A 24,909-nucleotide genomic window follows, 5' to 3' on the forward strand; every position below is an offset into this window, starting at 1 on the left:
ATAAAAATCAAAAACAAAAATTTCATATAAACAATTAACATATGATTTTAAATCAAATTTCAAATGACTTAATTTACTATAAACATTGAATGTAAACAGTAAATTAATAATTTGTATTCCTATGAATGGTTAAATTCTATTGTCATGTATAATTTAACGTGGGTTTTAGTAGCATTCCAAGAATAAATATTTCTTGACGTCATAAGTATTATTTATACCATCAATTTGATTCTTACGTACGTCATTACATGATTATATTTGTCAATGGCAATCGCAAAAATTTAAAAATATTTATACATCAATTTTAAGATTTCCATCTTTATGATAAAATCAATTTCTATAGGTTTTTAGAAGCGTCCAACGCAGTATGTTTAGTAAATACTACAATGCTTAGTAATTTTTTAAATTATTGATTTAGTTTGCATTGAGTATTTTATACATACTAATAATTCTTTGAATTTTAATGAGTTTTTTATGTCATGGCCATTCATTCACTTTTTTCAGCTCATTCAATTAAATAAACTCACTGTTTCTACTATAGTTCATGTGAATAATGATTAACTTTGATTATTATTTTCATTGTTCTTGAGTGTTCGAAGGGGTAATCTTACATTTTCATTGCTTTTACACTTGATAGATTTCAATTTAACTTTTTTCAACATGTCGATAGTAACTACTGGTCCAAAACGTTTTGCTTCACTTTTTTTCTCATTCTCCTATAAAATAATTGCATTGAATAATCTTATTTTAATTTCAGTTAAATAATTTAAAAAATAATATGCTAAAAAAAAAACCTTTTCATTTTTTGGAGGTGCTTTTTTCAACCTTACTTTGAGAAGATCTTCTACAGTAATTACTGGTCGTAGTTCTTCTGATGATTTTTTAGTCGGTGTACGACTGTTTTTATTCTTTTTCGTTAATTTCGGTATGGTGGACAATGAAAAACACGTAGGTAATGAAGGCATTGGTGGTGGTGGAGGTGGAGGTGGAGGAGGTATTAAAAATTCGGTAACAGGTATCGATTTCATGGGCTGTGATACAATTGATTTGATATTCATCGAAATATTTTCCAGTACATTTGATATATTCTCCATTTCTTTAGTTAATGTTTTATTATGATCTTGTAGTATTGTTATTTCTTGTTTCAATACGGATAAGGTTTCTTCATTTGCTTCACGAATCTATTTTATATCATTTGTAAGCAGTGATAAAAATATGTTAAGTTATCTTATTATCTAATATTACCTGGTGCAGTTCTTGCATTACATTAGTTATCTTATTTTCAATCATATTTAATGAATATTCGTTATTATTACGGCCAATCAACAATACACTATATAATTTTTCTTTTTTTTTTAAAGCTTCAGCATACATTAAACCAAATAGTTGATGAAATATCTTATAATTCTGTGAGTAAAAAAAATCTCATTATCAGATCATGTTTAATTAGAAGAATAATTATATATGAAGGTAAATAAGTTTATATTTACCTTTTTTATCCAGATAACAAATGCATTTTCAATCATCCATTTACGAACCACTGAAATTTGTCTTTGCAAATTTGTATAATACCATTGTCGATTAAATAAATAAGAATTTTTGCTGATATTTTTATCTATAGCCTTAATATTAATGATTGAATTTGATGTTGCTAATCTATATCTTCATGATCACTTACCTCTTTAAATGGAGCATACAAAATTGAATCAAACGGTAGTTGCATGGTTGTTGATGTATCTTTTGATGGATTTAATGAGTTAATTGGCATTTTATCTTCAATGGTCGGAATCCATGATTTTGGTTGAAAGATGAGAGTTAAATTGGATAATTCATTCATTACTTTTGAATGATCACAATTATTTTTTATTTCTGAATTCATTTGCTTATTTTTGTGAACTGTTGAGATTTTTTGATCTACAGAAATTAAATCGATTCACAAAGTAAATTTATTTTTATCTATATATTCATTTATGTTTCATTACCTATTTTTTGTAAATTATTCAAATTTAATTTCAAGCACTCCAATTGTAATATAGTTGTTGGATATACATTTGGATTGTAATTTTTTTCATAAAATTCTAACAATAACAATTGGGGAACATTCTTTTTAGATTGTAAAAAATTCATCGTTAGAAAAGAAAAAAAATAATAAAGCATTAATTTAGACAAGTAATGTTACAAAAAATTAATAAATTTCAATTTTCAAAAAAAATTTATATTGTAAATAAGTGAACTTAAATCAAACAGAATAACTTTAACACTACCATAAAATATTAGCGTCTCAATAAACTGATTAATTCAATTGCTAGCTCACTTCAGTTATTATGAATACACGTGTATGTAAGTATAAGTAAATGAAAATCTTGACTGTTGAATAGTCAAATATCGATTTTGAAATAATATAAATAATGATCTCTTCCGGATTTACTAAATAAACACAAACGATGAAACTATGAGTATTCAGAAGATATGTACATACGTCAATTAAATAGTGTATTTATATATATTTATTCATCATTCTATTTCACAGTTTATTAACATTTTTGATTCATACTAATTGCAATAAATGCCAGGAATTTTTAACTTTTAGTATGATGTAAAATGGGATCTTCAAGAAATTTTTATCATTTTGAAATGATCATTTTTCTATTATTTTCATACAGCTATAGAGTAGCTTTTTACTTTTTATTTACAAAGTCTTCTCCTTTTTGTATATTCTTCTTAAGCTCTGGAATTGCTGCTTGAAGTAGTTTTTCTTCAAAAGCACTCAATTTACCCAATCCAAGATTCTTCTCAACTCCATTTTTCTGTAAATAAATAATTGATCAATTATTAACAATAAAATTGATTGAATAAAATTAATATGATAAAGGACTATTTTTACATACACCAAGTAGAACAGGAGTGGAGAAATATTTAGCTTCAGTTACATTAGATCTGACATATGCACATTCAACGATATTCTGTTCACCATTAAGTGCTTTGATCAATGAAAATCCAAACCGTGCACCAGCATAAGCCATCGAAAGTGTGGCAGAACCAGTACCCGCTTTAGCTTTGACAACTTCTGTACCAGCTTCTTGGATCCTTTCAGTAAGAGCTTTAAGCTGATCATCTGGGAATGACACACTTGGTTTAGCTTGTGAAATAACAGGAATAATAGTAATACCACTGTGGCCACCGATTACTGGTACAGAAACTTTTTGGGGATCCAAACCCTAGAAACCATAAAATTTCTTTACATATGTTTGTTGCAATTTACTTGGTAAATGATAATCATATTCGAATAATATTAAAATAATCAGTTATAAAGTAATTATCTAATCAAAAGAAATTATATAAGGTATACTTTGTAACAAATAAGTTATTTTTAAATTTCATACAACAAGGTTATTGCACACATGATGATTCGTAACTAAAAAAATTCAGAATTGAAAATAAATATTAAAAAAAAATATACATATACCTATGTTGTTTTCACTTTAAAACTATTGAGTTTATAAATTCTTTGAAACAAAAATATTAAAAATTGCAAAGATGGTAAAAACTTAGAAAATAGTAGACCTAATTTCTTAATGCTAAATTAAACTTCTATTAATACATCTTACCTTGGCTTCGCCAATGAAAGCATTTGACCTAACAATATCAAGGGTAGTAACACCAAATACTCTATTGGGATCATATACACCAGCTTTTTGAAGAACTTCACTAGCGATCGGCACCGTACTATTTACAGGATTTGAAATAATCGCAACAAATGCTTTTGGTGCTACTTCAGCAATAGTCTGAGCTAGATCTCGTACTATCGAAGCATTGGTGTTAAAGAGATCATCACGTGTCATTCCTGGTTTACGTGGAACACCAGCAGGAATAATAACCACCTGAAATTAAACCATTTTTATTAATAATACTTTGATGACTGAAAAGTACTAATAGATAAGAAGATTGAAAAGGAAACTCACTTGAACACCTCTCAATGAGTCCTTCAATTGTTCAGGACCGGTGTATCCCTTGACTTTGGAATGAGTATCAATGTGAGATAAATCAGCAGCAACTCCAGGAGTATTAACAATATCATAAAGTGATAGCTCAGTTACGAGAGGTGATTGTTTAAGAAGAAGCGACAGTGGTTGACCGATACCACCACTGGCTCCCATAACAGCAACTTTGGCATTTCTCTGATGAATTAAAAATGAGATTAAGTTATCAGCATAAATTACAAATAATTAGTTAACGTTACAATAATCAATTATCATTTCTGCCATTAAAAGAATTATTTAAATATTACAAATAAATTATTAGGAAGAAAAAGTCTTGTTTATGATGAAAAAATTGTGAATTATGAACTTGTTCTTTATTCATCAATAACAGATTAACGAAATGTTCTTAGTTGCATAATCTATGTCATGCAATTCAAGTAAATGAGGTTTTTAACAGAAATCAATCGTAATATTCTAAACGTAGTAAAAATGATATTAAAATAGTTTGATTAAATATTTAAGAGCTATTAAAAATTACATAATTATCTCGAGCATGAATGAACTAAGTTCATTCATTGAAATAAATATTGCAAAAATTAATTACCTGAGTACTGGTTGACAATTGTTTAGCTCCTTGTTGAGCAATTAAACCAGTAGGTCTTAAAAGACGTGGCAACATTTTTATTTAATAAGTTGTTTAAAAATTTATCAAGAAATAATGTATAAATTTGTTAATTTTAATAGCCAATAACTTCTTAAAGACACCCGAATGACCTTATCTGTGATATGTACCGTCACAGACTCTCAATTTCAACTCACTCTGATTTGTCCATCAAACGAGATCACGTTTCGCTATTACAACGGAGTTTGTCAATTCTTCTTTATCGACTGTTGTAAAAAATCATTAATATTTCAAGATGGCGGAAAATTGTAAGTAACTTGTTATGATGTAAGTAGAACAGGGGGCGATATGTATGTCACTTTAGTTAAATGGACTTCTGTTTTCTCTCAGGTTTCTCTTTGGTAAGTTGTAAGTTGCAGTGAAAATTGTATTACTCATATAAGTAAAGCATTTAACTTATTGTCAAAATGTTTATAAAAATGCAATCATAAAGGATTTAATAAACAAACATTGACGTTTTTATTAGTGAAATCTTATTTATCATAAAGTAATGACTACATAATTTGATACTCACTTGCCGCATGGTTTGTTATTAATATTTCTTTACCTTTTTATGTATATATATTAATTTGGAAAATAAGTATTGTCAACTTGTTATTAATTAAGTTATTGTGATGAGTTATGATTTAAGTGTATACATTTGTAATAAACAGTTTAGAAACATCAAAATATCTCATACATATTTTGGTGTAAACATTGATGCACGTTTTACTGTTACATATCTCGATCATAATGATGAAATTTTTCCTTTCTTCAACAGTAGCATGTTACTTTCACATTATGCTGTATGAGATAATTCTAAAAATCATTACACAGTAAATCTTATCCGATGCTTATTAAATAAAAGATAATCTAACATACACGTGCTGGATAGAAAAATTTAAACAATGTATGATTAAGAAGGTGATTCAGTCTTAAAACAGCTGAAAGTATTATATTATTGATTTTTTTGTTTTATACTTAATCGTCCTAGTTGAATAATTAATTTATGCTTACTTAATAAAATAAGCTATTCAAATATAAACAAAATATTGGATTTTTATTAAGCTATTTTTTATGTTATAGAAGTAAGTGAAGAGATGGCAGAACGGCAACAAACGCCTTCTGACTTAAAATGTAGGCCACTGGACAAAATAATAGAAGCAATGACAGCAGGTTTAGAAAATTCAAGCGAAAATTATGTACAATTTGGTGTTAATCCATTACAAACAGTGTCACCACATTGGGGAGATTACTTAGCAAATCGTGAAAGAGATTATTTGATGAATCAACCATTACATCAAATTCCAAATTTACCATCAATGAATCCCGTATCAGCTCCAATTTATATGCAAGATATCGCAGCTTACAATACAAATACAGGGGATCCAATATATATTTCTCCTCAGTCAGTCAATCATTTAGGTATTAATGAAAATAACGATTTAATAGGTATGATTGATGTTGGTGGAGGAAAGTATATTAATGTTATATATGGAAATGCTTCACAAATCGTTACAGAACAATGTCAGGTTAATAATTTACCATCATTTATAAATCACCAAGGAGTAATAGACAGAGAATATGGGCTATTCAATGATCAACGAATAACAGTACAGCATAATAATTCTAATCAGAGTACAAATGGCAGACAAATTATTGATAATCTTGTGGGTAACTGGGTACCAAATCAATCTGGGACTTATACTCCTTTCGGTGGATCTTCTGATGTTCCTTCAATACATCCAACGAATCAAAACCATGAACCTGAAGAACTGTTAAAAAATACTCCGCCTGTTGATACTCAACAAAAAAAACATAGAATAGTTGCTGAAGTGAAACCCATGAGGCCGTCATATTCATCTGTTTTAACTAAAACTGCACCACCATCACCACCTCCTCCAATTCCCCCTTCTGCATCTCCTTTTAATATTATACTGCCTATGAGATCATCATCAGATCCTTTAAGTAAAAAAACTAATGGAAAAAATTCTAAGAATAAAAATAAATTAAGTTTACTCAAAAGACAAAACTCCTCAGGAAGTGATGATCATGGTTCACCGAAGATGCAAATTCCTAAAAAAATATTGGAAAAAAATTATTCCAATCTCTCAAGACGTTGGGTTTCATTAGATAATCTTGGCGTTCAAAGTGAATGTCATGAAATTGATGATTTTAATAAATCCGATCAGTTTGAGAAACGAAAGAATATTAAAGTATCGAAAAAGAATGAGAAAAATGATATTTTAAATAATAGTAAAGTTCAAAATGGTAATATTAAGGTAACTAATAATGTGTTAAAACGTTCATTTCAAGTGAATAATAATACTACTAATAACAATAACCACAACAATAATAATGGTAATAACAGCAATAATGGTAATTCAAATATTTCAAATCAGACAGTTACAACCGATAAAACAGACAAAAATCAACATGTAAATAATAAAAATAACAAAGAAGATAAGAGAGTATTTCGAGAGAAAACTTCAAAACGTTCTCATGCTGAAAAAACTCAACAAATAAAAAAAATTCAGAAAAACCGTAAACGAGACTGTAAAGAATCTCCGATGAAAGATTTATATAAAAATTTAAATAAATATGTTAATCGTTGGAGTAAAGTTGGTTTAAAAATTTTCCATTGGCTCTTACATTTAATATCAGATGTATTGAGTATGAGTATAAATCTTGTAATTCAATTTGTTAAGTATATATGGTTTTACACTTTGTTATATTTTAAATACTCATGTAACTATGTTGTATCTACATTCTCTAAAATGCATACTTTAAAAGCAATAGGAAAACGTATTGATAATTGGTTCGATAGTAGTAGTAAATTTGCATTTTGGCGTCGAATAAAATATACTAAGCCTGGTAAAGAGGAAAAAACAAATTGGATTCAAGGTGGATTAGAAGCAAACATTGCATTGCCAAGTACTGGAGAAGAAGCTATGAAAAGATTATTGGCTTGTAAAGGAAAAGATCCGTATAGCATATTAGGTGTTACTCCAACATGTCCTGATGATGATATTAAAAAGTATTATAAACGTCAAGCATTTTTAGTTCATCCAGATAAAAATAATCAACCAGGTGCTGAAGAAGCTTTTAAAATTCTCGTTCATGCTTTTGATATAATTGGAGAATCAGTAAGTTATTTTGACATTATTTATTCATTTATTATCATAAAGGTTTTTGTATTGATTTTATTTTATTTCTATTTAGGAGCGTAGGCAAGCTTTTGATCAAACTAGACAAGTGGAAGCAGCTTGGGGAGAATTAAGTGATCTTATATCTCAGTTACATCGAAAAATGGAGCAGGCGGCAAATACTATTAGATGTACAAATTGTGGCTTGAGACATAAACGAATTCCTACTCAGAGACCTTGTTATGCTGCAAGATTTTGCGCTCAGTGTAAAATTCGGCATAGTGCAAAAGAGGTTGACTATTTTTCATTATTTATTTTCATTATCATAATAAAAATTTTAATGGTATTTACACATGCATTGGTTAAATATTATTTTAACCATGTTATTTATTGATAGGGTGATATTTGGGCTGAATCACGAATTATGGGTTTTTTATGGCACTATTATGCATGTATGGAAGGTGCGATCTACGATGTAACAGACTGGGCTGCTTGTCAAGCAGGAAATCTTAAACATTTGAGAGCTAATACACATAGTGTTCAATATCGTATTGTTTTGGGTCAACGTCCTTCAACTCAAATGTCTAGTGGTAGTAATAAAAAGCGTCAACAAACGGATTCTAGTGCAACGTATGAATATTTTTTGCTTGATATTTACATTATTTCTATTAAAATGCTTTAATTTCATGGTATGTATTATTTTTAGTGATGCTGATCTGGAAGATTTCTTAAATAATTTATACAACCAGAATAAAACCAATTCAACAAAAGATCAAGCTTCGAAAACCGATAATCGTCGTCGTAAAACAAAGCGCAAATGAACTGTACGTTATTCCTGTTTTAGTAGAGCGCTTTACCGTATTAATGCCAGCTAAATTATCTGCTCATCTGTAAAATTATAACTTTTTTTTAATCCAAGGGCTTATAATTACTGAATAAATATTGAATATCTCATATTATTCTGTTATGTAAAGAAGTAAATGAATGAAAAAATTTTTTTTATATAAAATGTATTTATTATTTTTATCCTGAGAAAACTGAATATGATAATATCTTAAATAATATGATTAAATATGATAGAATTTTTATTATTTTCACTCAAATATTCATGTTATTTGTTCAAGCATTCCTTCTAAAAATGCTAAAGCATCGATATTATCTATTGCTTGATGTATATCTCTTTTTTGTAATATCTTCTTCCTTGCTTGTACTGTATACTTATAGGCTTCTTTGGCAAGTGAATCAATAAATAATTCCTAGAAATTTCAATCATGAAATCATAAATAACTAAACAATTAAAAGATTAATATGAGCATTATTTTAAATTACCGTTGATTTGGTAATTAAAAAAAGAGCTTCTTGATTAATCAAATTAACATCAGAATCCATTTTTGCAATGATTTTCACTCGACCAACAGGTAATTTTAAAAGTTTTTCTTTATGTTCTTCCTCAGCTCTCGGTGTTTCTTCATTTTCTTCCTGAGATTCATGGGATTGTTCTTCAACTAAACTACTGGAAAGATTTAATTCTTCTTGTTCCAATTCATCAGTTGAAGTGTTATCCATATTTATTATATTATTTATTCAGTTTAAAATGTGTTGAGTGTTTTTATCAATACTTAAAGGTTTATCAACATATGCATATTAATGATAATGAAAAAATAAAGATATACAACACATAAATGATGTATACGTATTTTGACAACAAATAAAAAAGTAATAATAAACGTGCAATAATTGGAGCTACTTTCTTGACTGTAGTATTAAGTATAGATTCTGTAACGTAGTAGGGTGTGTATACACCTTAAAGTTTACTGTTTACTTTGGTAGTTCTATATTTATAACAAAAATTTTGTATCTAAAATTTATACATATACATGCAAGCTGTAATACATATAATTAAATGATAATATCTTATATATGCTGTTATTGTACATCTTTTTAAATTTTAAGAAATCACATGTGTGTAAGTATTCTAAATGTCTATGTATAATACTTGAAAATTTATAATGTATATTAGTGTAATAGAGAATTTTCATACAATGTCATATGCACATAACAACACAAAAATGACAGAAATAGAGGTTACTGTCTATTGGTGCCGGTTGAATCTTAGGTTAAATAAAAAGGCTTCTCAATGAATTTATTTTGGTGCATAAAGTATTTATAAAAATGGACAATAATATTGGATATAACCAAGATCAGAATGAAATAGATGATAATGAAATCTTTGCTGATATCCCATCAGTAACGTGGATCAATGATGATGATGATGAACTCGAATTTGATCCTGATGATATCAACAATTTCTTCCATAGAGTTGATTCAGATCAAATAATTTATACTGAGAAAAGACGAAAATTCAAATTTATTGGTGAAAAATATGTTATGGGTGATTTATTAGGAGAAGGAAGTTATGGTAAAGTGAAGGAAGTTCTTGATTCAGAGACACTCTTTAGACGAGCTGTTAAAATATTGAAAAGAAAAAAACTCCGGAGAATACCTAATGGTGAACAAAATGTACAAAGGTTTGTTATTTAATTTGTTAGTTACTTAATTTTTTAAGTAGATAATAATACTTTTAATTCACTTAACATATGTAATTATTTTTTTCAGAGAAATACAATTGTTAAGACGATTAAAGCACAAAAATGTTATTGAACTAATAGATGTATTGTACAATGATGAGAAAGAAAAAATGTATTTAGTCATGGAGTTTTGTATTTGTGGGCTTCAGGTACAGTAAATAAACCTTAATTTTTTGTACCAAGTTTTAATAATTATTAATTAAATAAAATACATTATAGGATATGTTGGAAAGTTCATTTAATAAGAAATTTCCCATATGGCAAGCACATGGATATTTTACTCAACTTCTTGATGGATTGGAGTATCTTCATAGCAGAAGAATAATACATAAAGATATAAAACCTGGAAATTTATTACTTACTCTTGATGAAACTTTAAAGATTACTGATTTTGGTGTTGCAGAGGTATTCTATAGTTTTACTTATGCTATCATGTAATTATTATTACTCTAAAAAAAATAGAATGACCAACTATTAAAAATAGGCATTTGATATCTTTGCTAAAGATGATACCTGTACAATTGGACAAGGTACACCAGCTTTTCAACCTCCGGAAATAGCAAATGGCTGTGAATCATTTGCAGGCTTCAAAGTAGATATCTGGAGTAGTGGAGTAACTTTGTATGTAATGTTTTTTCAATGATCTTTATTATTTCATAACAATTGATGTAGTATTGTTTAACATATGGTTTTTTTTATGAAACAGATATAATATAACTACGGGAATTTACCCATTTGAAGGTGATAATATTTATAAATTATACGAAAATATTGGAAAAGGATATTATACAATACCTGAAGAAGTAGAAGATGATTTATCATCATTACTGCAAGGAATGTTGCAAAAAGAGCCTGAAAAACGATTTACTTTGCAAGAAGTGAAACATCATACATGGACTATCTTCCAACCAAAACGAACAATGGATAAGGTAGCAATTCCTCCTCTCAAAGGTGCTAAGGATCATAAAATGACTGTACTGCCATATTTGATGGATTATTATTATGGGATTGATGAAGAACCAATTTATTATACAGCAAGGCAACTTAGCGGTAATCTCACAATAATGTTCTTTCATTAAGAAATAATATTTTGTTAATCAAGTTCTTAATAAAAACATTATTATTATTATTTTACATTGTATATTAATATTATAAAATTAACAATAAAATATTTTTAGAAGAGAGACGACTTGCTGAGTATGATCAAAACAACGGAGATCAAAAGAGCTTATCAGGCAACAGTAATCCAACTAAATCATCGGGCAATATTAAACGTCGTTGGCGTAAATCGATCTCGAGTATTAATGTTAAAAAATTAACATCTTGTAAACCTTCATGATTTAGTACATTTCAATTTACTTTATTTATTCATTATCAATTCATTTTTGTGTTTAAATAGTGCTGAATATCTTGAAGGATATAAATAACTAATTAAATACTGCCATGTATCAAGTTTATATTATAAGAAAAATTATCAATTTGTACTTTAGAGTATTTATTCTCAATTTTTGTGATATTAATATTAAATAGTTTCAATAAGTATATAAACGAAAATGTCAGGTATTTGAGCGGATTATTAACATTAAATCCGTCTATTTTTTAATACAAAAAAAATATCAATCACTTTTTTTATATATGTTTATTTTAATTTTACATAATCATAATATTAATTTTATTTCATGTCTATTTCAAGTATTCAGCACTTTACTTATTTTCGTTTCATTATGATGAATAAATTCTAGTTTGTTTAATTTTTATAAGGATAAAATTGTTGGAATATTGTTAGATTCTATTAAATGTTTACATATAAAAATTCAATAAAATAAACAAAAAGTTTAAAGACGGAGATAAATTATATACATAAATGTATATAATGTGTGGGATATTTGGTGTATGTAATCAAGTTTTTTTTAGATTAATTATGGCCTCAAAATGAAAACGAGACTATAACAATCAGATGTAAAAAGTGTAAGAAAAGTAAAATAATAAAAGTTCGATAGTATATTTTATGTTATAAAAAAAGAAGTATTTGTACATTTTTTGACTAATTATCATGTATAATTGTATAAAAATTATATATACACAAATAATATCATTTAATTACTATAAGAACTTTTATTATTCTATAATTATTTTCTTAATATAAATTAAATATACATATTGAAGTATAAAATATTGCATAAATGTAGAAAATTTATTAAAATATAATTTGACTGCCTTTATGTGTAAAAGTAATATCGACTACATAAAGTAAATATTTTAAATTCAACTATAAAAAATACACTTACAATAATTTATAAGAAAATATGTTTACAACGTATAAATGAGATTTACAATGTCATTTCATTAGTAAACATACCAAGAAATTAATTGATTAATATGCAACCAACGTGCCACCAAGGATATTTTAAAGACTTACAGTTTATTTGTTAATAAATACATTTTGATTGCTTATTTGCTTGTACATTGTAAATATCGAATACGGTAAGATATTAATGATAATAATAATATGTATCTTTGAGTAAGCTGTAAAAAAAAAACAAAAATCCTGTTAACAATGCGAGTACAAAATATATTAATCAGTAGCAAACTAGTTTTTTGTCATCTTCATCACATAACGAAAAGAAAAAACATAAAAACTAAATCATGTATGAAGCATAAATTATCAATGCTTTATCAAGATATTTCTTCATCTTTATTTACAATTATGATAATATTTTCAGGTATTTACTTATCACGATTGATTATGATTAAAAGAAAATTATATCAAAGCATAAACGTCATAAAATTGATAAAACGATCTTCAGAGAGCAGAAAAAATAATAATTATAAAAAATTTTTCTAATTGTTTCGTTTTTATTGTGTTTGTGTTAGTAATTTATTGGTATTGTAAAAAATGTCTGAATGCACAAAACATAGGGACACGATTTTAACATTAACTAGTATTATTGTCGCGATTGTAATAGGAATTATGTTAAAAAATTTGACACCACAACCATGGTTTGATCGTGCAATAATGTATTATCAATTTCCTGGAGAAATTTTTCTTAGAATAATAAATTGCTTGATTTTACCGTTGATTGTGTCAAGTATCATAAGTGCAAGTTGTGATTTAAGTAAATCAGGAAGTATTGGGTTGAAAGCGTTATATTATTATAGTACGACAACGATTCTTGGTATTATTTTAGCTGTTGTACTTACAGAAACTATTCGCCCTGGTGAATTTTATTCTAATTCTGATTCTACTTTAATTTTAAACAGAAAGTTTTTAACAGTTGATACATTTTTAGATATTTTACGGTATGTTTAAAAGGTGTTGATGACTTAATTTATTAATTTCATTTATTTCTTTGATTAGTTAATAAATATATTTACATTAAATTGTTTAAACAGGAATTTATTTTCTGATAATATTGTAAAGACTTGTCTGAGTCAGGTACGTTATTAAATAAGTATTCAATATAAGTTTATTAAAAATAATCTTGTATTATTTATTTCATCAGTACCAAACTATTCTGCTACCATCCGAAAATATTACTGAAGGTATATAATGAATTACATTTTATTAAATTTGTTGATTAAAAATGAAAAAATCAATGAAATTTAAAATTATTATGATTTTAGATATACATTATTGGAAAATTTCTCATCAATATAATGATGGAGTCAATGTCTTAGGACTCGTAGGTTTTAGTTTAATTGTTGGAATAGCTATTGGATGTTTAAATGATGATGGAAAATATTTGGCTGATTGTTTTAAAGCTCTCTCTCAAGCTACTATGATGATGATGAATGGTGTTATAAGGTTCTCTTAATTTGCATCATAAAATTTTTAAATTTAATATTCTTTTTACAAATTTATTGATTTAGATATTTTTTTAGGATTGTTCCATTAAGTATTTTATTTTTAATACCTGGGAAATTATTACAAACAGAAAATATCCAAACTATGTTATCGAATTTAGGAATGCTCGTTATCACAGTAATTGTTGGATTGCTAACTCATAGTTTTATTGTATTACCTCTTTTATATTTTATTTGTACACGAAAATCACCTTTAAATATTTTCTCAAAAATAGGGCCAGCTATAATTACTGCTATTGGAACTTCTTCTAGGTACTTTAACAAATAATTCTAATTTTACTATAATGTCCACAATCATCAAAGTGACTATTTATTTAAACTGTTTTATCTCGGTGACTTGTATTGAATGAATTATTTCCAATCATTTGCTTTATAGCACAGCAACTGTTCCTATGACTATTAAGTGTCTCGATGATATTGGTGTAAATCCAAGAGTATCAAGATTTACGGTTCCAATTGGTGCAACAATAAATATGGATGGTGTTGCATTGTATGAAACGATTGGAGCAATATTTTTAGTTCAACAACGAGGATTGCATTTTTCATTATTACAAGTCATTGCTCTAGCGTAAGTTTACATTTATTTATTCATGATAAAATACTTTACAAATTTTACATGAACGACTTATATAAACAAATCAATAGAAAAGCTTATAATAGATTATGCACATTAACCTGATAATGTTTATAAATGATTTCAGTATTACCTGTACAGTATCCTGTATTGGAGCAGCAGGATTACCAAATGGTGGTTATGCAATGTTGATTGTTGTACTAGAATCTATTGGAATTCCTGCAGAAGATGTTACATTCATTATTATCATCGATTGTTTTGTGTGGGTTGCAATATAAATATTCTATTAATTCCTCACCTACGTATTATAAAACTTGTAATAAATTCTTTTACTAAATTTATTTTATACAGGGATCGACTAAGAACAACAGTAAATATTGTAACAGACACATTTGGTGCAACAATCATCAATCATTTGATAGAAAACAAACCTGATATCGAGTTAAATGAAGTGGAAGTTAACACTAAGATGCTAGCAGAACAAGATTAATTAATATATTTAAGATACTATCTGTTTTTTAATTCATCAATATATTTAAATGAGTATTTTTTGATGAAATTTTAAAAAAGTAATCTGACTTCAAACAGTTGTTTGGAGTAAATAATAAACATGTTTGTATACATAACTCAGCTGGACATTTTTAAGCTGTAATTTCATGAAACTGCAGTTTATCAATTTTTACTATAGTTTGTATATATATTATTTTTTGTATGCGTTTAGCTTCTGCGCATCCAAACACAAAAGAAAGGACTTTAATATACAATGCGGTGTTCTAGTAAGTTTTGACGGTTTGACTAGTTTTAAACCGTCAAAAATAGGGGTAGGTTATAGGACAAACTTTAGATCTGTAACGTAGTCATCAATTTAGCACCGATTAGTATTAATATAAATGGACCAATTTAAAATATAAAAGTAAATAAGTTTACAATACAATTGTAATCTACGCATATATATAAAATATATTAACATTGGTTGAGTATTGAATTGATAGAAGTAATTTAAACAGCATTTTAACGGTTTGTGTACGTTAATAATTGTTCAGTCTACTGTTACATTGATGGTAAATCATCTTTTTACGAAGAAATAAATCGTAAAATTTACATTTCTATACAGGTAATTATATTTTGATAAATTATTTTTCTACAATTTAAAAAAATTTATATTTTTTTATTTTTTTTTTGTAGCAAAAAAGACAAAATGCGTCCTGACACACGAAGCATCTCATTTACTTTTCATCGGCAAGCATTAACTGATCATAATTCTCCACAAATATCACGAGGACGAAGAAATTTTCGTCAAAGACTGCAAGATCGATTTGATAAAGAAAAAAATTATGAAAATACAAAAGAAAGAACAGTGGTTACTAAAAAAAGCAGTAAACACAGCTGGAATAACATTAATTTAAGTTCTGTTTCGGCTGATTCAAGACGTGTTTTACGTAATGGAGCAGAAAAATTGTCTAAAACTATTTTGTCGGTTCGAACAACATTTGGGACCATTTCTCAAGTACAGTAACATTTATTTTATTTATTACACAACTAATAATTAAAAGAAAAATGATCAAGTTACAGTTTTTGATATCCTTTAGTCATTATGAATATAAAAATCAATATTTATTTATTTATGATTTTTTTATTTATAGAAATTCCGTAGTTCAACACGTCGAAGGCAAATTCTAGATGAACAACAATCACCAACAGCTTGTAATTCTTTTACACCACAAACTCGATCAAAGCATCTATTAGGACGTACTCCAACCAAGCTATATAGCCCATTTGGTATTGAATCACCAGCATCACCTGCGTGGAATAAAGAAAACAAAGATATCACTTCATCATCCGCTTCATCCAAATCAAACCGTACACGCGAACCTTCTCGATCATTTTGTTTCATAAAAACACGAGGTTTCACCAGTTTAAGATAAACATCTATACATGGATTAATAATGCTCACACTGATACTATCGTGTATTAATAAGCTTGCCTATTATTTTTAAATATTATCATAATGCCTTCATCGACAAATAATTTTACATTTGTCAATTATTTATTTATAGTTGTTAAATCATTTACTTCAACTATTTATCACTGACTGTTGAAAGTAGACAATTAAAAATCATTTAAACTATTTATTATGTACATTCAAATGTATGAATACATTTTTTAAATCATTTGTATCATCAATATGAATTATATTTTTTCATCTTACATTTTTTTTTTTTTACTTTTATATGTGTAAAGTATTTTTTTGTAATTTTAATATGAGTGAATTTATTTTTTTAAGTATACAATAAGATAAATAAATAATTCAATTAAAAAAAACCTGAAAAAACAAATTATGAGTACTTAGAAAATCAATTTTATATAATAAATCAAATGAATTCTTTCAAAATGTATAAATGTTCGCATTTCAAGTTTCAATTTTACAGAAGGAAGTTCATTTTTATGTGATAACCTTTTTTTTACATCTTTGTTTGCATAAGTTTCAATCAATTTTTATGTATACACTAACTTTATTCAAATAAAACTATATTGCTTCCAGGTTGAACAAAAAAAACAAATCTATTTTAATCGACATTTTTATTTTATTTAAACTCCAGTTTGATAGAAATATAACATTTCTACGTAGTTATTGATTGACGTCTAGAATAATTAGCATCAAAATTTACTTCATATAGAATAGATTTTTAAATCTTTTGCAGAATATTTGATAGTCAATTGTTTTCACTTTATCAATGAGAATGTGAATAAATTAATAAATATAAATATATACACTGATGAAATAAATATGTACTCAACTATTATTACAAACACTGGATTCCGCTGAAATCTAGATTTCAGATTCTTCTATTTTGCCAAAAAGTAATCTATGTCACTGATTATTCAATTTCAGATTATCTTGTTATCAAAATAATTTATCTTTGACTTTAATGAATTATTTTTAGTTTGTGACGAAGATTTGAAAAAAAGAATAGAGTTGCTTGAATAAATGATTATTATTGTAAAGTAAATAGTTGGATAAGGTAGCTTGTAAGGGGGTGTTTGCGTAGATTACTAGAGGCAGGTCAGGGCTGGGGCTCGCGTTTACGGTGAGCTCTGATGATTCTGTTCAGTTTTGCTGGTCATATTATACCGTATAGTACTGCATCGTACGTTTGCGTACATTGTAAGTAGTAGACAATCGGTTAGCATTATTTCATGTGATTTTTAGCAAGTGTACGTGCGACATCTCAAGTCTAACTGGTATAATTCATCTATGTTGCGTAGTGTTTATACATTTATTTGCGTCTACAAGAGTGGATTGTATGACTAAAAATTGGTCAGTAATTTAGTGAATGTGAAAGAAAACTTGACAACAAATGTACTGTCACAATATGAATAAATGCTTATATAATAATATTGTTCGAATGAATTAGCTCGTGTACACTTGAATTCGCGGTAATGTGAGTGAGTTTTGTGTTATTTTTCAAATTATTTTCTTATTCATACTCTTACTGATATCTTTCTCTTTATTTACCATCATAAATTTTCGTTGTTTTTTTTGTTTTTAGTCATTCTATCTTTTTCTTTCTCCAATTTTATAGCTAAAATTTCCCCTTCTTTATAGTTTCTCTCTCATTTTACCCCCACTTTGGCTGTTCTCTTTCTGTCGCGTTCAGTCGCGTTGCTTCTTCTCCCACCAGCGTCTGACAGCTTGGTCGATTCACGAGTTTGCCTGGATACACCCGCGTTTTCCCGGGTCTTTGCGCCGTGATTCATGTCTATAAGTGAGTTTTTATTTGAGTTTTAATCATTTTCTTTCCTTATTTATTTATTATATTTCATAATGATATTACAAAACGTGTGGTTGTAAATATTATAGTGATAATATCAAACTATGCCTAATAAATATATTATATTCCATTTACGTGAATTGGTCATAATCATTTCATTCAGAAACATTTATACAATTACTAAATCGTATATATGTAGCTAAATAATTAATTAATTCATGTTTTATTTTTTCATAATAACATTTTTAGTGAGCTAAAATATTTATAATACGTATCAATGAATTAGCTGCTAAAAATTTCGAAGCAATCAAATTTTTAAATTAATATTTATTGAAAGATTTAAATGGCTATATTGACAAGCATAACCTAAGATCTACTTTTTGTTGATTGTGTCATTATTAGACTTTGTGAATTTACTCATTTTTTATCCTTACTTGCATTTGTTTGTTTGTTTCTGATATCCAGGTCTGACGTCATGTATTATGCATTTTTATTTTATATTAATTTTCAACTGCTTTAAAAAAATAAATCAATCAAAAAAAAGAATCAAACAGATTCAATGACCACTCTACCGCAATCCGGGAAAAAAAAGTAGTAATGCATTTGTTTATATTTTTTGTATTTGCCGACCTTGTCGATGGTTACTACACTGGTACAATCACAGTTGGGCCATTCAGTCATCATCATCATTATCACAACCATCACTGTATCAATAGCATCAAACTACATTGGATCTCAACGTGGGAGTAACTTAAACTCTTTAGGATATACCAAAGTTCCATCTACTTAGTGGATATACAGATTGTTCGGTCCAATATTATTTCAAGATGAGCGAACAAAATGACCAACAACAAAATACACAATCAAAAGAAGAACCACGGACAAATCTTATTATCAATTATTTACCTCAAAGTATGACAGAAAAAGAACTTTATAGTATGTTTGTTACTATTGGACCTGTCGAATCTTGTCGTGTAATGAAAGATTACAAAGTTAGTATTCAAATATTTTATTTATTTTTTCACTCATTATTTTATATACAAACGTCTTTTTATGTTGTTACAGACTGGATATAGTTATGGTTTTGGTTTTGTTAATTATGCAAAAGCTGAAGATGCAGCCACTGCAATAAATACACTTAATGGACTGCAGGTTCAAAACAAACGTTTAAAAGTTTCGTTTGCTCGACCTTCTGGAGAAGAAATAAAAGAAACTAATCTTTATGTTACAAATCTTCCTAGGTATAAAATGAGAATATAAAATTTAACAAACATTGGTATTCTTTACTAATATAAGTTAATACTTTGTAGAAATATAACGGAAAGTCAGATAGAAGAGATATTCAGTAAATTTGGTAATATTGTACAGAAGAATATTCTTAAAGATAAATTAACTGGTTTACCCCGAGGTGTTGCGTTTGTCAGGTAGGTTGTTCATATCTTTCATCACCATGTATATAAATTCTATTATTCTTATACTAATCTTAAAGAAATTGGATAAAAGTCAAAAAGTGACCAACAGCTGCGTGTCGAGAAATTAAATTCAACCTTTATACTATTCCAACTAGCTGTGTTCATAGAGCACATATATTTATTGCACGAACTTGTTCGGTGCCAGAGTATTTCTGCCAGATTACCTGGCTTAAATATCCCCGTACTCAATTTTCATTTTACATTTGTACTATAAGTGACCTAGATTTCCTCAAAAAGCTAATTGATCAAATCTGTAACGAACACTTACTGAAAACATTCTATTACAACATCAGATGAAATTTAATTCACGCCACAGAGAAGCATATTTTCATATTTATTAATTTTTTTCTTATTTGTTTTTATTATTGTAGATATGATAAGCGTGAAGAAGCACAAGAAGCTATAAATCACTTACACGGGACAATACCAGAAGGAGGTTCAGAACCACTTAGTGTTAAAATAGCTGAAGAACATGGAAAGCAAAAAGCTGCATATTATGCTGGATGGCAAGCTGGATATAATCAAAGCCGTGGTGAGTATTCATAAATTTAATTATTATTTAATTACATAAACACATCAACAAATCTAATAATTCATTTATTTATTATTTGTTATCTGAATAAATAATAAAAATATGTTAAAAAAAAAGAAAGTTACGATATTACCATATTATATTCAGGATTGTTATAATGTTTAACATTTATTATAAATACAAATATTAATATTTATTAATTAAATGTTTGTGTATAAACTACATCAGATAACTTGATTAATTGATGTCAAATGTCGTGCATTAATTATAATCAAACAATGCAGAATCTGAATCCAATTTGTTGTAGCTTTTAATACTAATGATAGTCAGTACTGATCACTACAAATATGATACTAAAATAATTGATGCAGCTGCAATATACGGAGGACAATTTTTATGTTTATTATTTTTATATTATTCATGAATTTAATTTTTAGTTATCTTATAAAAATATACATAAAACTCGCGTACTCAATTAATAGAAGACAAAAACTAATTAATTTGTTACATTTAAGTAAAAAGTAATGAAAGGGAAAAATATCAAAGATTATTTGTCAAAAGTATTCTATTTAATTGCTGATTCAAAGTGTTTGTGTTGTGTTAAATAATGGAAAATGAAGGCGCTGGAATTGCTTATCCATGTCAACAATGGCAACATTTTGAACGGACAGAATGAAATGGTCTAAACATTTTTCTTCAGTAACAGGATTTTTTATTTTATTATAATACTTCTCAATAGTTGGATTTACTTACCATAATTCGCGACTATTTGAATAATTAAGATAACATTAAGTTACTTAATTGGCTCTAATTATTTTTTTTTCTTTTTCATTTTCAATTGTTAATTTCAAAGTAAATGTTTATAATGTTGAGATCAATATATTTTTTTTCTACGTTATAAAATATGTTTTTGTATGTTATGTTGTAAATTATTCAAATAAGTGTACGGTTAAATACAAATGTTCTTTGTAAGTTATGACAGCGCTTTCCTTCACCTTATTCAATTATTTCCTGTTATAATGTCCTATTATTATCATTATCATTATTATTTTTATTTTTTTATTATAATTAGCCAATTATGATAATATTGTGATTTATTATGTTAAATGTGTTATATTATTGAAAAAGTTAATTAATAAATTATGTTATGGAAAATTGTGAAAGAATGAGAAAAATGATATCAAATGAAGACTAAAATTTGATATTTATGTATGTATGCATATAAATCATCTGTAAGATTATTTTAATCTGCTATTTCTATTTCATTGCTTACCATTCGGCGAAGGAGAGTGTCTGTATGCAACAAGGAAAAAATATCAACAATATTCAAATAATTATAACAATTAAACAAAATCTAATATATTAAATATTAAAGTGATAATGATGCTGATTGTTTAAATGAACTTTTAGGATCGTTTGTTTTAACAATTAGTCAATATGTATAGATATACTAATTTTTATAGTCGAATTTTTGAACACTTATTGTAATGATTGCTTGCACAAATACTTGATACACGCGTTGATCCGTATTTTTTTTTTAATTTTATTTAAATCATAAACCTATTGACTTACTGAATCAAGTTTAGGGAAAAATAATCGCTTCAAATAAGCTGTTATACAATTTTACAATTTTTACTGCATGTATAATTCATATGAAATTTAATAAGCTCCTACTTCCGCGTTATATAGCTAATAAAAAATTTTTAATCATTGATATTTCCAAATATACAAATTGAATATTCAAGAACTTTTCAAATTTTTATAATAGAAAAATTGTTCATTGTCGTTGACAACTGTTTTAAGGAAAGCCTTTTGTTTCCTATATATACTATTTACATTTGTATTTACTTAGAATAATTATACCATTCTGAGAGCTATAATCAAACTCTTACTCTTGTGTGCTAAGACAGCTTCCTGTGTTTGGAAAGTAATATTTATACAATTATTCCAAGATTTCTGCAACAACATGATTTCAACTTAGAAAGATTCTTTTATTGATAATGATATAGTGATAAAAAATACCAACTTTTTAAATGGAATATTATACATTTATTAATTATCTGAATCGATATTTATATTTTTTTTTATTTTGGCTCCACTTGTATTGTTTTAAATGTTATTAAATGTTATAAAAATATTTATAACATTTTTCATATTAATGTGTTTCATGTCTAATCAATTTAACATTCATCGATTCTTAAAAAAAGTATTTACGTTTTGAAACGTTAATAGAATGTATCACTTTTTCTTATCAATTGAAGAATCTTCATAGGAAAAGTGAATTAAAAAATTTATCTTGCTCTAATATTTTAGGAATATTTGTAAAATAATTAAATTAAATTAATTGATCCAATTCTTTAAAACAATGCTTGTTAGAAACGAATATGTATATAAAGATATATACATTCTACAAGTGTAGAGTTACCGTCGAGTAGAATAATTAAAATAATAAGCTCAAATAAGTTTAAGGAATCAAATGAAATAAATTCAATTCCATTTTTTTTCTAAATAAATAAGAAATTAAAAAAACAAAAAAAAAAAAACAAAAAAATTTATCAATTATTAGATAGAAAACTGTAATTGTTGAATGACAGTAATTTTTCTTTATAAGTAAAACGAAGAATGTCAAAGATCTCAGAGAAGAAAAATTCTATAGAAAAGTTTGGTAGTGTATTTGATAATGGCTGTGATAAAAGGATTAATCAAGAAAAATTGTTAATAATTCTTTAAAAACTAAAATAATAGTTAATTACTATTAATAATAAAAAACGAATTAAAAATTCATATAACAACATATTTACATGCTTTTATCTTAATATAATTAAGAAATTAGATTTTACAATCTACTGTTCACTTGAACGAGATACTCCAATTCTATATGTAACACAATATAAAAACAATTATAATTATTGTTACACAATAGATTTAAGTTGTTCATAAAAAATTATAATTATCACTATGTAATAATGCTACTATATTGTATTGTATACTATGTCTACTGAATTGATAGTAGATGTTAGATAGTGTTAAAAAGTACAATGTTGCATATGAATATTTTTTTCTAGTTAAATTATTTGTATATTTATAATTATTAATTGTTATTAATTATGATGAATTATTGTGAGATTATTAACATGGTCATTATATTAATTAAAAAAATTCTAATTTATAGTATGATTATTATGATTGACATAATGTGTAGTTTTATGAACATGTTTTGATATAAATTGGATTAAATTGAAATGAAAAAAAAAAGAAAATCATTATTATAAATTAATTGTTGAAAAATTTTTTAGAAAAATATTACAATATATAACAAATTTAAAGTGAAATAATATAATATAATGAAACATATTAATTAGTTGTAATTATTATTATGGAATAAGTAGTGGATTTCTCAATTTTTTTAACAAAAAAATGTCCTTCGTAATAAACGTCAAATAATCTACACATAAATTTGCGTTATTCTGGACAGGAGGTAATGTCTTCCTCACCATCTACCAAAACTTGATATAATCTTATTTTTAATATAATTTTTCTATAAACTTTGCAGCTCGCATTAAGTTTATGTTATTATTAGAGAATTGAAACTTTATGCAGATGATATATATATTTTGCTTTAATTTTTGCTTAAATGGCTAAATACTAATAAATTTTTATGATCACTATTTATTGATTAAATTATTATATGTCTTGCAGGTGGAGGAGGTCGTGGACGTGGCGGTATAAATGGAGGTAATGGAATTAATGTCGGTAATCCTGGAATAGGCAGAGCTATTTCAATTGGAGCTCGTGGTGGTCATCATGGGAATTTTATTGGAAACGGAGGCGGAGGAGGTGGAGGTGGCGGTCCAGGAGCTATGAGAATGGAAAAAATTCATCCACATCGTTTTAATCCAATAGGAATGGGTGGTGGTTACGTTCAATCTCATTTTTGGTGACCATTAATTAACACCTTAAATCTACTACGTGTTTAAACATTTGTTTTACAATTATTTGAAAATTTAAAATTTTAAAATGGATATTCACAACATCAATTTATTTATTCATTAGTATTTCTTTTAAAATTAGGCCATTATTTATTATTTATATCAACTGAGTTTTATTAAACAATGTTGAGGAAAATATATAAATATTTTTACAGTTATCTCGACTTCGTATTAAGTTCCGTCCGAGAAATAAAAAAATGTGCGCCGTATGATTCTTAATTATCTAGCCTGTATGTATGAATGGATGCGTGCATTGCTGATAAAAGGAAAAATATTATTTCATAATATTTTTCACATCATTAAATAGCTGCATTATCTTTACTGTATGTT

The 24,909-nt window shown here is 26.7% G+C and overlaps 8 protein-coding genes across 21 annotated transcripts; 5 read left to right on the plus strand and 3 right to left on the minus strand.

Annotated features, from left to right (window-relative positions):
* Window positions 1-122: 122 nt before the first annotated feature.
* LOC118070413 (arp2/3 complex-activating protein rickA-like) lies at window positions 123-2,485 on the minus strand. Its single transcript, XM_035089004.1, has 6 exons — window positions 1,983-2,485; window positions 1,679-1,914; window positions 1,491-1,622; window positions 1,246-1,407; window positions 795-1,181; window positions 123-716 (listed from the first exon to the last, which is right to left on the minus strand). Exons 1-6 carry the CDS (start codon window positions 2,155-2,157, stop codon window positions 558-560), a joined length of 1,251 nt encoding a protein of 416 aa, XP_034944895.1. The 5' UTR covers window positions 2,158-2,485; the 3' UTR covers window positions 123-557.
* A 142-nt stretch (window positions 2,486-2,627) lies between these two features.
* Window positions 2,628-4,845, minus strand: Mdh2 (malate dehydrogenase 2). The gene is made up of 5 exons (XM_035089017.1): window positions 4,585-4,845; window positions 3,963-4,178; window positions 3,609-3,881; window positions 2,889-3,218; window positions 2,628-2,807 (listed from the first exon to the last, which is right to left on the minus strand). Exons 1-5 carry the CDS (start codon window positions 4,657-4,659, stop codon window positions 2,679-2,681), a joined length of 1,023 nt encoding a protein of 340 aa, XP_034944908.1. The 5' UTR covers window positions 4,660-4,845; the 3' UTR covers window positions 2,628-2,678.
* A 131-nt stretch (window positions 4,846-4,976) lies between these two features.
* Window positions 4,977-8,805, plus strand: LOC118070377 (dnaJ homolog dnj-5). 4 transcript variants are annotated; one of them, XM_035088961.1, is made up of 6 exons: window positions 5,014-5,186; window positions 5,728-6,093; window positions 6,163-7,787; window positions 7,864-8,079; window positions 8,185-8,417; window positions 8,494-8,805. In XM_035088961.1, the coding sequence occupies exons 2-6, from the start codon at window positions 5,742-5,744 to the stop codon at window positions 8,606-8,608; spliced, it is 2,541 nt and encodes an 846-aa protein (XP_034944852.1). In that variant the 5' UTR covers window positions 5,014-5,186; window positions 5,728-5,741; the 3' UTR covers window positions 8,609-8,805. The 4 variants fall into 4 exon arrangements, with proteins under 4 accessions (XP_034944848.1, XP_034944852.1, XP_034944857.1 ...); XM_035088966.1 differs by having other exon boundaries at window positions 5,728-6,066; XM_035088957.1 differs by lacking the exon at window positions 5,014-5,186 and adding an exon at window positions 4,977-5,003 and having other exon boundaries at window positions 5,728-7,787.
* LOC118070425 (DNA polymerase epsilon subunit 4) lies at window positions 8,791-9,552 on the minus strand. Its single transcript, XM_035089027.1, has 2 exons — window positions 9,117-9,552; window positions 8,791-9,043 (listed from the first exon to the last, which is right to left on the minus strand). Exons 1-2 carry the CDS (start codon window positions 9,351-9,353, stop codon window positions 8,894-8,896), a joined length of 387 nt encoding a protein of 128 aa, XP_034944918.1. The 5' UTR covers window positions 9,354-9,552; the 3' UTR covers window positions 8,791-8,893.
* Window positions 9,553-9,615: 63 nt separating this feature from the next.
* On the plus strand, window positions 9,616-11,937 carry Lkb1 (Lkb1 kinase). 3 transcript variants are annotated; one of them, XM_035088989.1, is made up of 7 exons: window positions 9,616-9,753; window positions 9,808-10,315; window positions 10,404-10,524; window positions 10,595-10,780; window positions 10,860-10,996; window positions 11,082-11,425; window positions 11,554-11,937. In XM_035088989.1, the coding sequence occupies exons 2-7, from the start codon at window positions 9,960-9,962 to the stop codon at window positions 11,712-11,714; spliced, it is 1,305 nt and encodes a 434-aa protein (XP_034944880.1). In that variant the 5' UTR covers window positions 9,616-9,753; window positions 9,808-9,959; the 3' UTR covers window positions 11,715-11,937. The 3 variants fall into 3 exon arrangements, with proteins under 3 accessions (XP_034944880.1, XP_034944886.1, XP_034944871.1); XM_035088995.1 differs by having other exon boundaries at window positions 9,617-9,753; window positions 9,864-10,315; XM_035088980.1 differs by lacking the exon at window positions 9,616-9,753 and having other exon boundaries at window positions 9,760-10,315.
* A 589-nt stretch (window positions 11,938-12,526) lies between these two features.
* LOC118070829 (excitatory amino acid transporter 1-like) lies at window positions 12,527-15,927 on the plus strand. Of its 2 annotated transcripts, XM_035089663.1 has the most exons (9): window positions 12,527-13,593; window positions 13,666-13,675; window positions 13,769-13,811; window positions 13,879-13,918; window positions 14,000-14,180; window positions 14,258-14,491; window positions 14,616-14,807; window positions 14,941-15,075; window positions 15,165-15,927. In XM_035089663.1, exons 1-9 carry the CDS (start codon window positions 13,272-13,274, stop codon window positions 15,301-15,303), a joined length of 1,296 nt encoding a protein of 431 aa, XP_034945554.1. In that variant the 5' UTR covers window positions 12,527-13,271; the 3' UTR covers window positions 15,304-15,927. The 2 variants fall into 2 exon arrangements, with proteins under 2 accessions (XP_034945554.1, XP_034945552.1); XM_035089661.1 differs by having other exon boundaries at window positions 12,527-13,675.
* LOC118070881 (uncharacterized) lies at window positions 15,615-16,967 on the plus strand. Its single transcript, XM_035089736.1, has 3 exons — window positions 15,615-15,927; window positions 15,999-16,320; window positions 16,457-16,967. Exons 2-3 carry the CDS (start codon window positions 16,012-16,014, stop codon window positions 16,736-16,738), a joined length of 591 nt encoding a protein of 196 aa, XP_034945627.1. The 5' UTR covers window positions 15,615-15,927; window positions 15,999-16,011; the 3' UTR covers window positions 16,739-16,967.
* Window positions 16,968-17,878: 911 nt separating this feature from the next.
* Window positions 17,879-24,709, plus strand: LOC118070844 (sex-lethal homolog). 8 transcript variants are annotated; one of them, XM_035089695.1, is made up of 7 exons: window positions 17,879-17,979; window positions 18,421-18,580; window positions 19,251-19,578; window positions 19,652-19,827; window positions 19,897-20,010; window positions 20,430-20,590; window positions 24,290-24,709. In XM_035089695.1, the coding sequence occupies exons 3-7, from the start codon at window positions 19,414-19,416 to the stop codon at window positions 24,529-24,531; spliced, it is 858 nt and encodes a 285-aa protein (XP_034945586.1). In that variant the 5' UTR covers window positions 17,879-17,979; window positions 18,421-18,580; window positions 19,251-19,413; the 3' UTR covers window positions 24,532-24,709. The 8 variants fall into 8 exon arrangements, with proteins under 8 accessions (XP_034945586.1, XP_034945616.1, XP_034945591.1 ...); XM_035089700.1 differs by lacking the exon at window positions 17,879-17,979 and adding an exon at window positions 18,117-18,256 and having other exon boundaries at window positions 19,052-19,578; XM_035089677.1 differs by lacking the exon at window positions 17,879-17,979 and adding an exon at window positions 18,117-18,256.
* The last annotated feature ends 200 nt before the right edge of the window (window positions 24,710-24,909 follow it).

The sequence above is a fragment of the Chelonus insularis genome, unplaced genomic scaffold, assembly GCF_013357705.1.
Source record: "Chelonus insularis isolate UGA/USDA-ARS -01 unplaced genomic scaffold, ASM1335770v1 contig_130_pilon, whole genome shotgun sequence".
Classification (NCBI taxonomy): domain Eukaryota; kingdom Metazoa; phylum Arthropoda; class Insecta; order Hymenoptera; family Braconidae; genus Chelonus; species Chelonus insularis.

Bases quoted from the DNA above. Each gene is read 5' to 3' on its own strand.
- LOC118070881 (XM_035089736.1), top strand. From the start codon at position 16,012: ATGCGTCCTGACACACGAAGCATCTCATTTACTTTTCATCGGCAAGCA. The intron at 16,321-16,456 runs GTACAGTAACAT...TTTTATTTATAG, and splicing joins CATTTGGGACCATTTCTCAA to AAATTCCGTAGTTCAACACG.
- LOC118070377 (XM_035088957.1), top strand. From the start codon at position 5,742: ATGGCAGAACGGCAACAAACGCCTTCTGACTTAAAATGTAGGCCACTG. The intron at 7,788-7,863 runs GTAAGTTATTTT...ATTTCTATTTAG, and splicing joins TTGATATAATTGGAGAATCA to GAGCGTAGGCAAGCTTTTGA. The intron at 8,418-8,493 runs GTATGAATATTT...TATTATTTTTAG, and splicing joins CAAACGGATTCTAGTGCAAC to TGATGCTGATCTGGAAGATT.
- LOC118070425 (XM_035089027.1), bottom strand. From the start codon at position 9,353: ATGGATAACACTTCAACTGATGAATTGGAACAAGAAGAATTAAATCTT. The intron at 9,044-9,116 runs GTAATTTAAAAT...TGAAATTTCTAG, and splicing joins TTTTAATTACCAAATCAACG to GAATTATTTATTGATTCACT.
- LOC118070844 (XM_035089695.1), top strand. From the start codon at position 19,414: ATGAGCGAACAAAATGACCAACAACAAAATACACAATCAAAAGAAGAA. The intron at 19,579-19,651 runs GTTAGTATTCAA...ATGTTGTTACAG, and splicing joins GTGTAATGAAAGATTACAAA to ACTGGATATAGTTATGGTTT. The intron at 20,591-24,289 runs GTGAGTATTCAT...TATGTCTTGCAG, and splicing joins TGGATATAATCAAAGCCGTG to GTGGAGGAGGTCGTGGACGT.
- Mdh2 (XM_035089017.1), bottom strand. From the start codon at position 4,659: ATGTTGCCACGTCTTTTAAGACCTACTGGTTTAATTGCTCAACAAGGA. The intron at 3,882-3,962 runs GTGAGTTTCCTT...GTTTAATTTCAG, and splicing joins ACTCATTGAGAGGTGTTCAA to GTGGTTATTATTCCTGCTGG. The intron at 2,808-2,888 runs GTATGTAAAAAT...ATTTATTTACAG, and splicing joins CCACTCCTGTTCTACTTGGT to AAAAATGGAGTTGAGAAGAA.
- LOC118070829 (XM_035089661.1), top strand. From the start codon at position 13,272: ATGTCTGAATGCACAAAACATAGGGACACGATTTTAACATTAACTAGT. The intron at 13,812-13,878 runs GTACGTTATTAA...TTATTTCATCAG, and splicing joins TAAAGACTTGTCTGAGTCAG to TACCAAACTATTCTGCTACC. The intron at 14,808-14,940 runs GTAAGTTTACAT...AAATGATTTCAG, and splicing joins TTACAAGTCATTGCTCTAGC to TATTACCTGTACAGTATCCT.
- LOC118070413 (XM_035089004.1), bottom strand. From the start codon at position 2,157: ATGCTTTATTATTTTTTTTCTTTTCTAACGATGAATTTTTTACAATCT. The intron at 1,408-1,490 runs GTAAATATAAAC...TTTTACTCACAG, and splicing joins TTGTTATCTGGATAAAAAAG to AATTATAAGATATTTCATCA. The intron at 717-794 runs GTTTTTTTTTTA...ATTATTTTATAG, and splicing joins CACCTCCAAAAAATGAAAAG to GAGAATGAGAAAAAAAGTGA.
- Lkb1 (XM_035088989.1), top strand. From the start codon at position 9,960: ATGGACAATAATATTGGATATAACCAAGATCAGAATGAAATAGATGAT. The intron at 10,316-10,403 runs GTTTGTTATTTA...TATTTTTTTCAG, and splicing joins GGTGAACAAAATGTACAAAG to AGAAATACAATTGTTAAGAC. The intron at 10,781-10,859 runs GTATTCTATAGT...TATTAAAAATAG, and splicing joins CTGATTTTGGTGTTGCAGAG to GCATTTGATATCTTTGCTAA.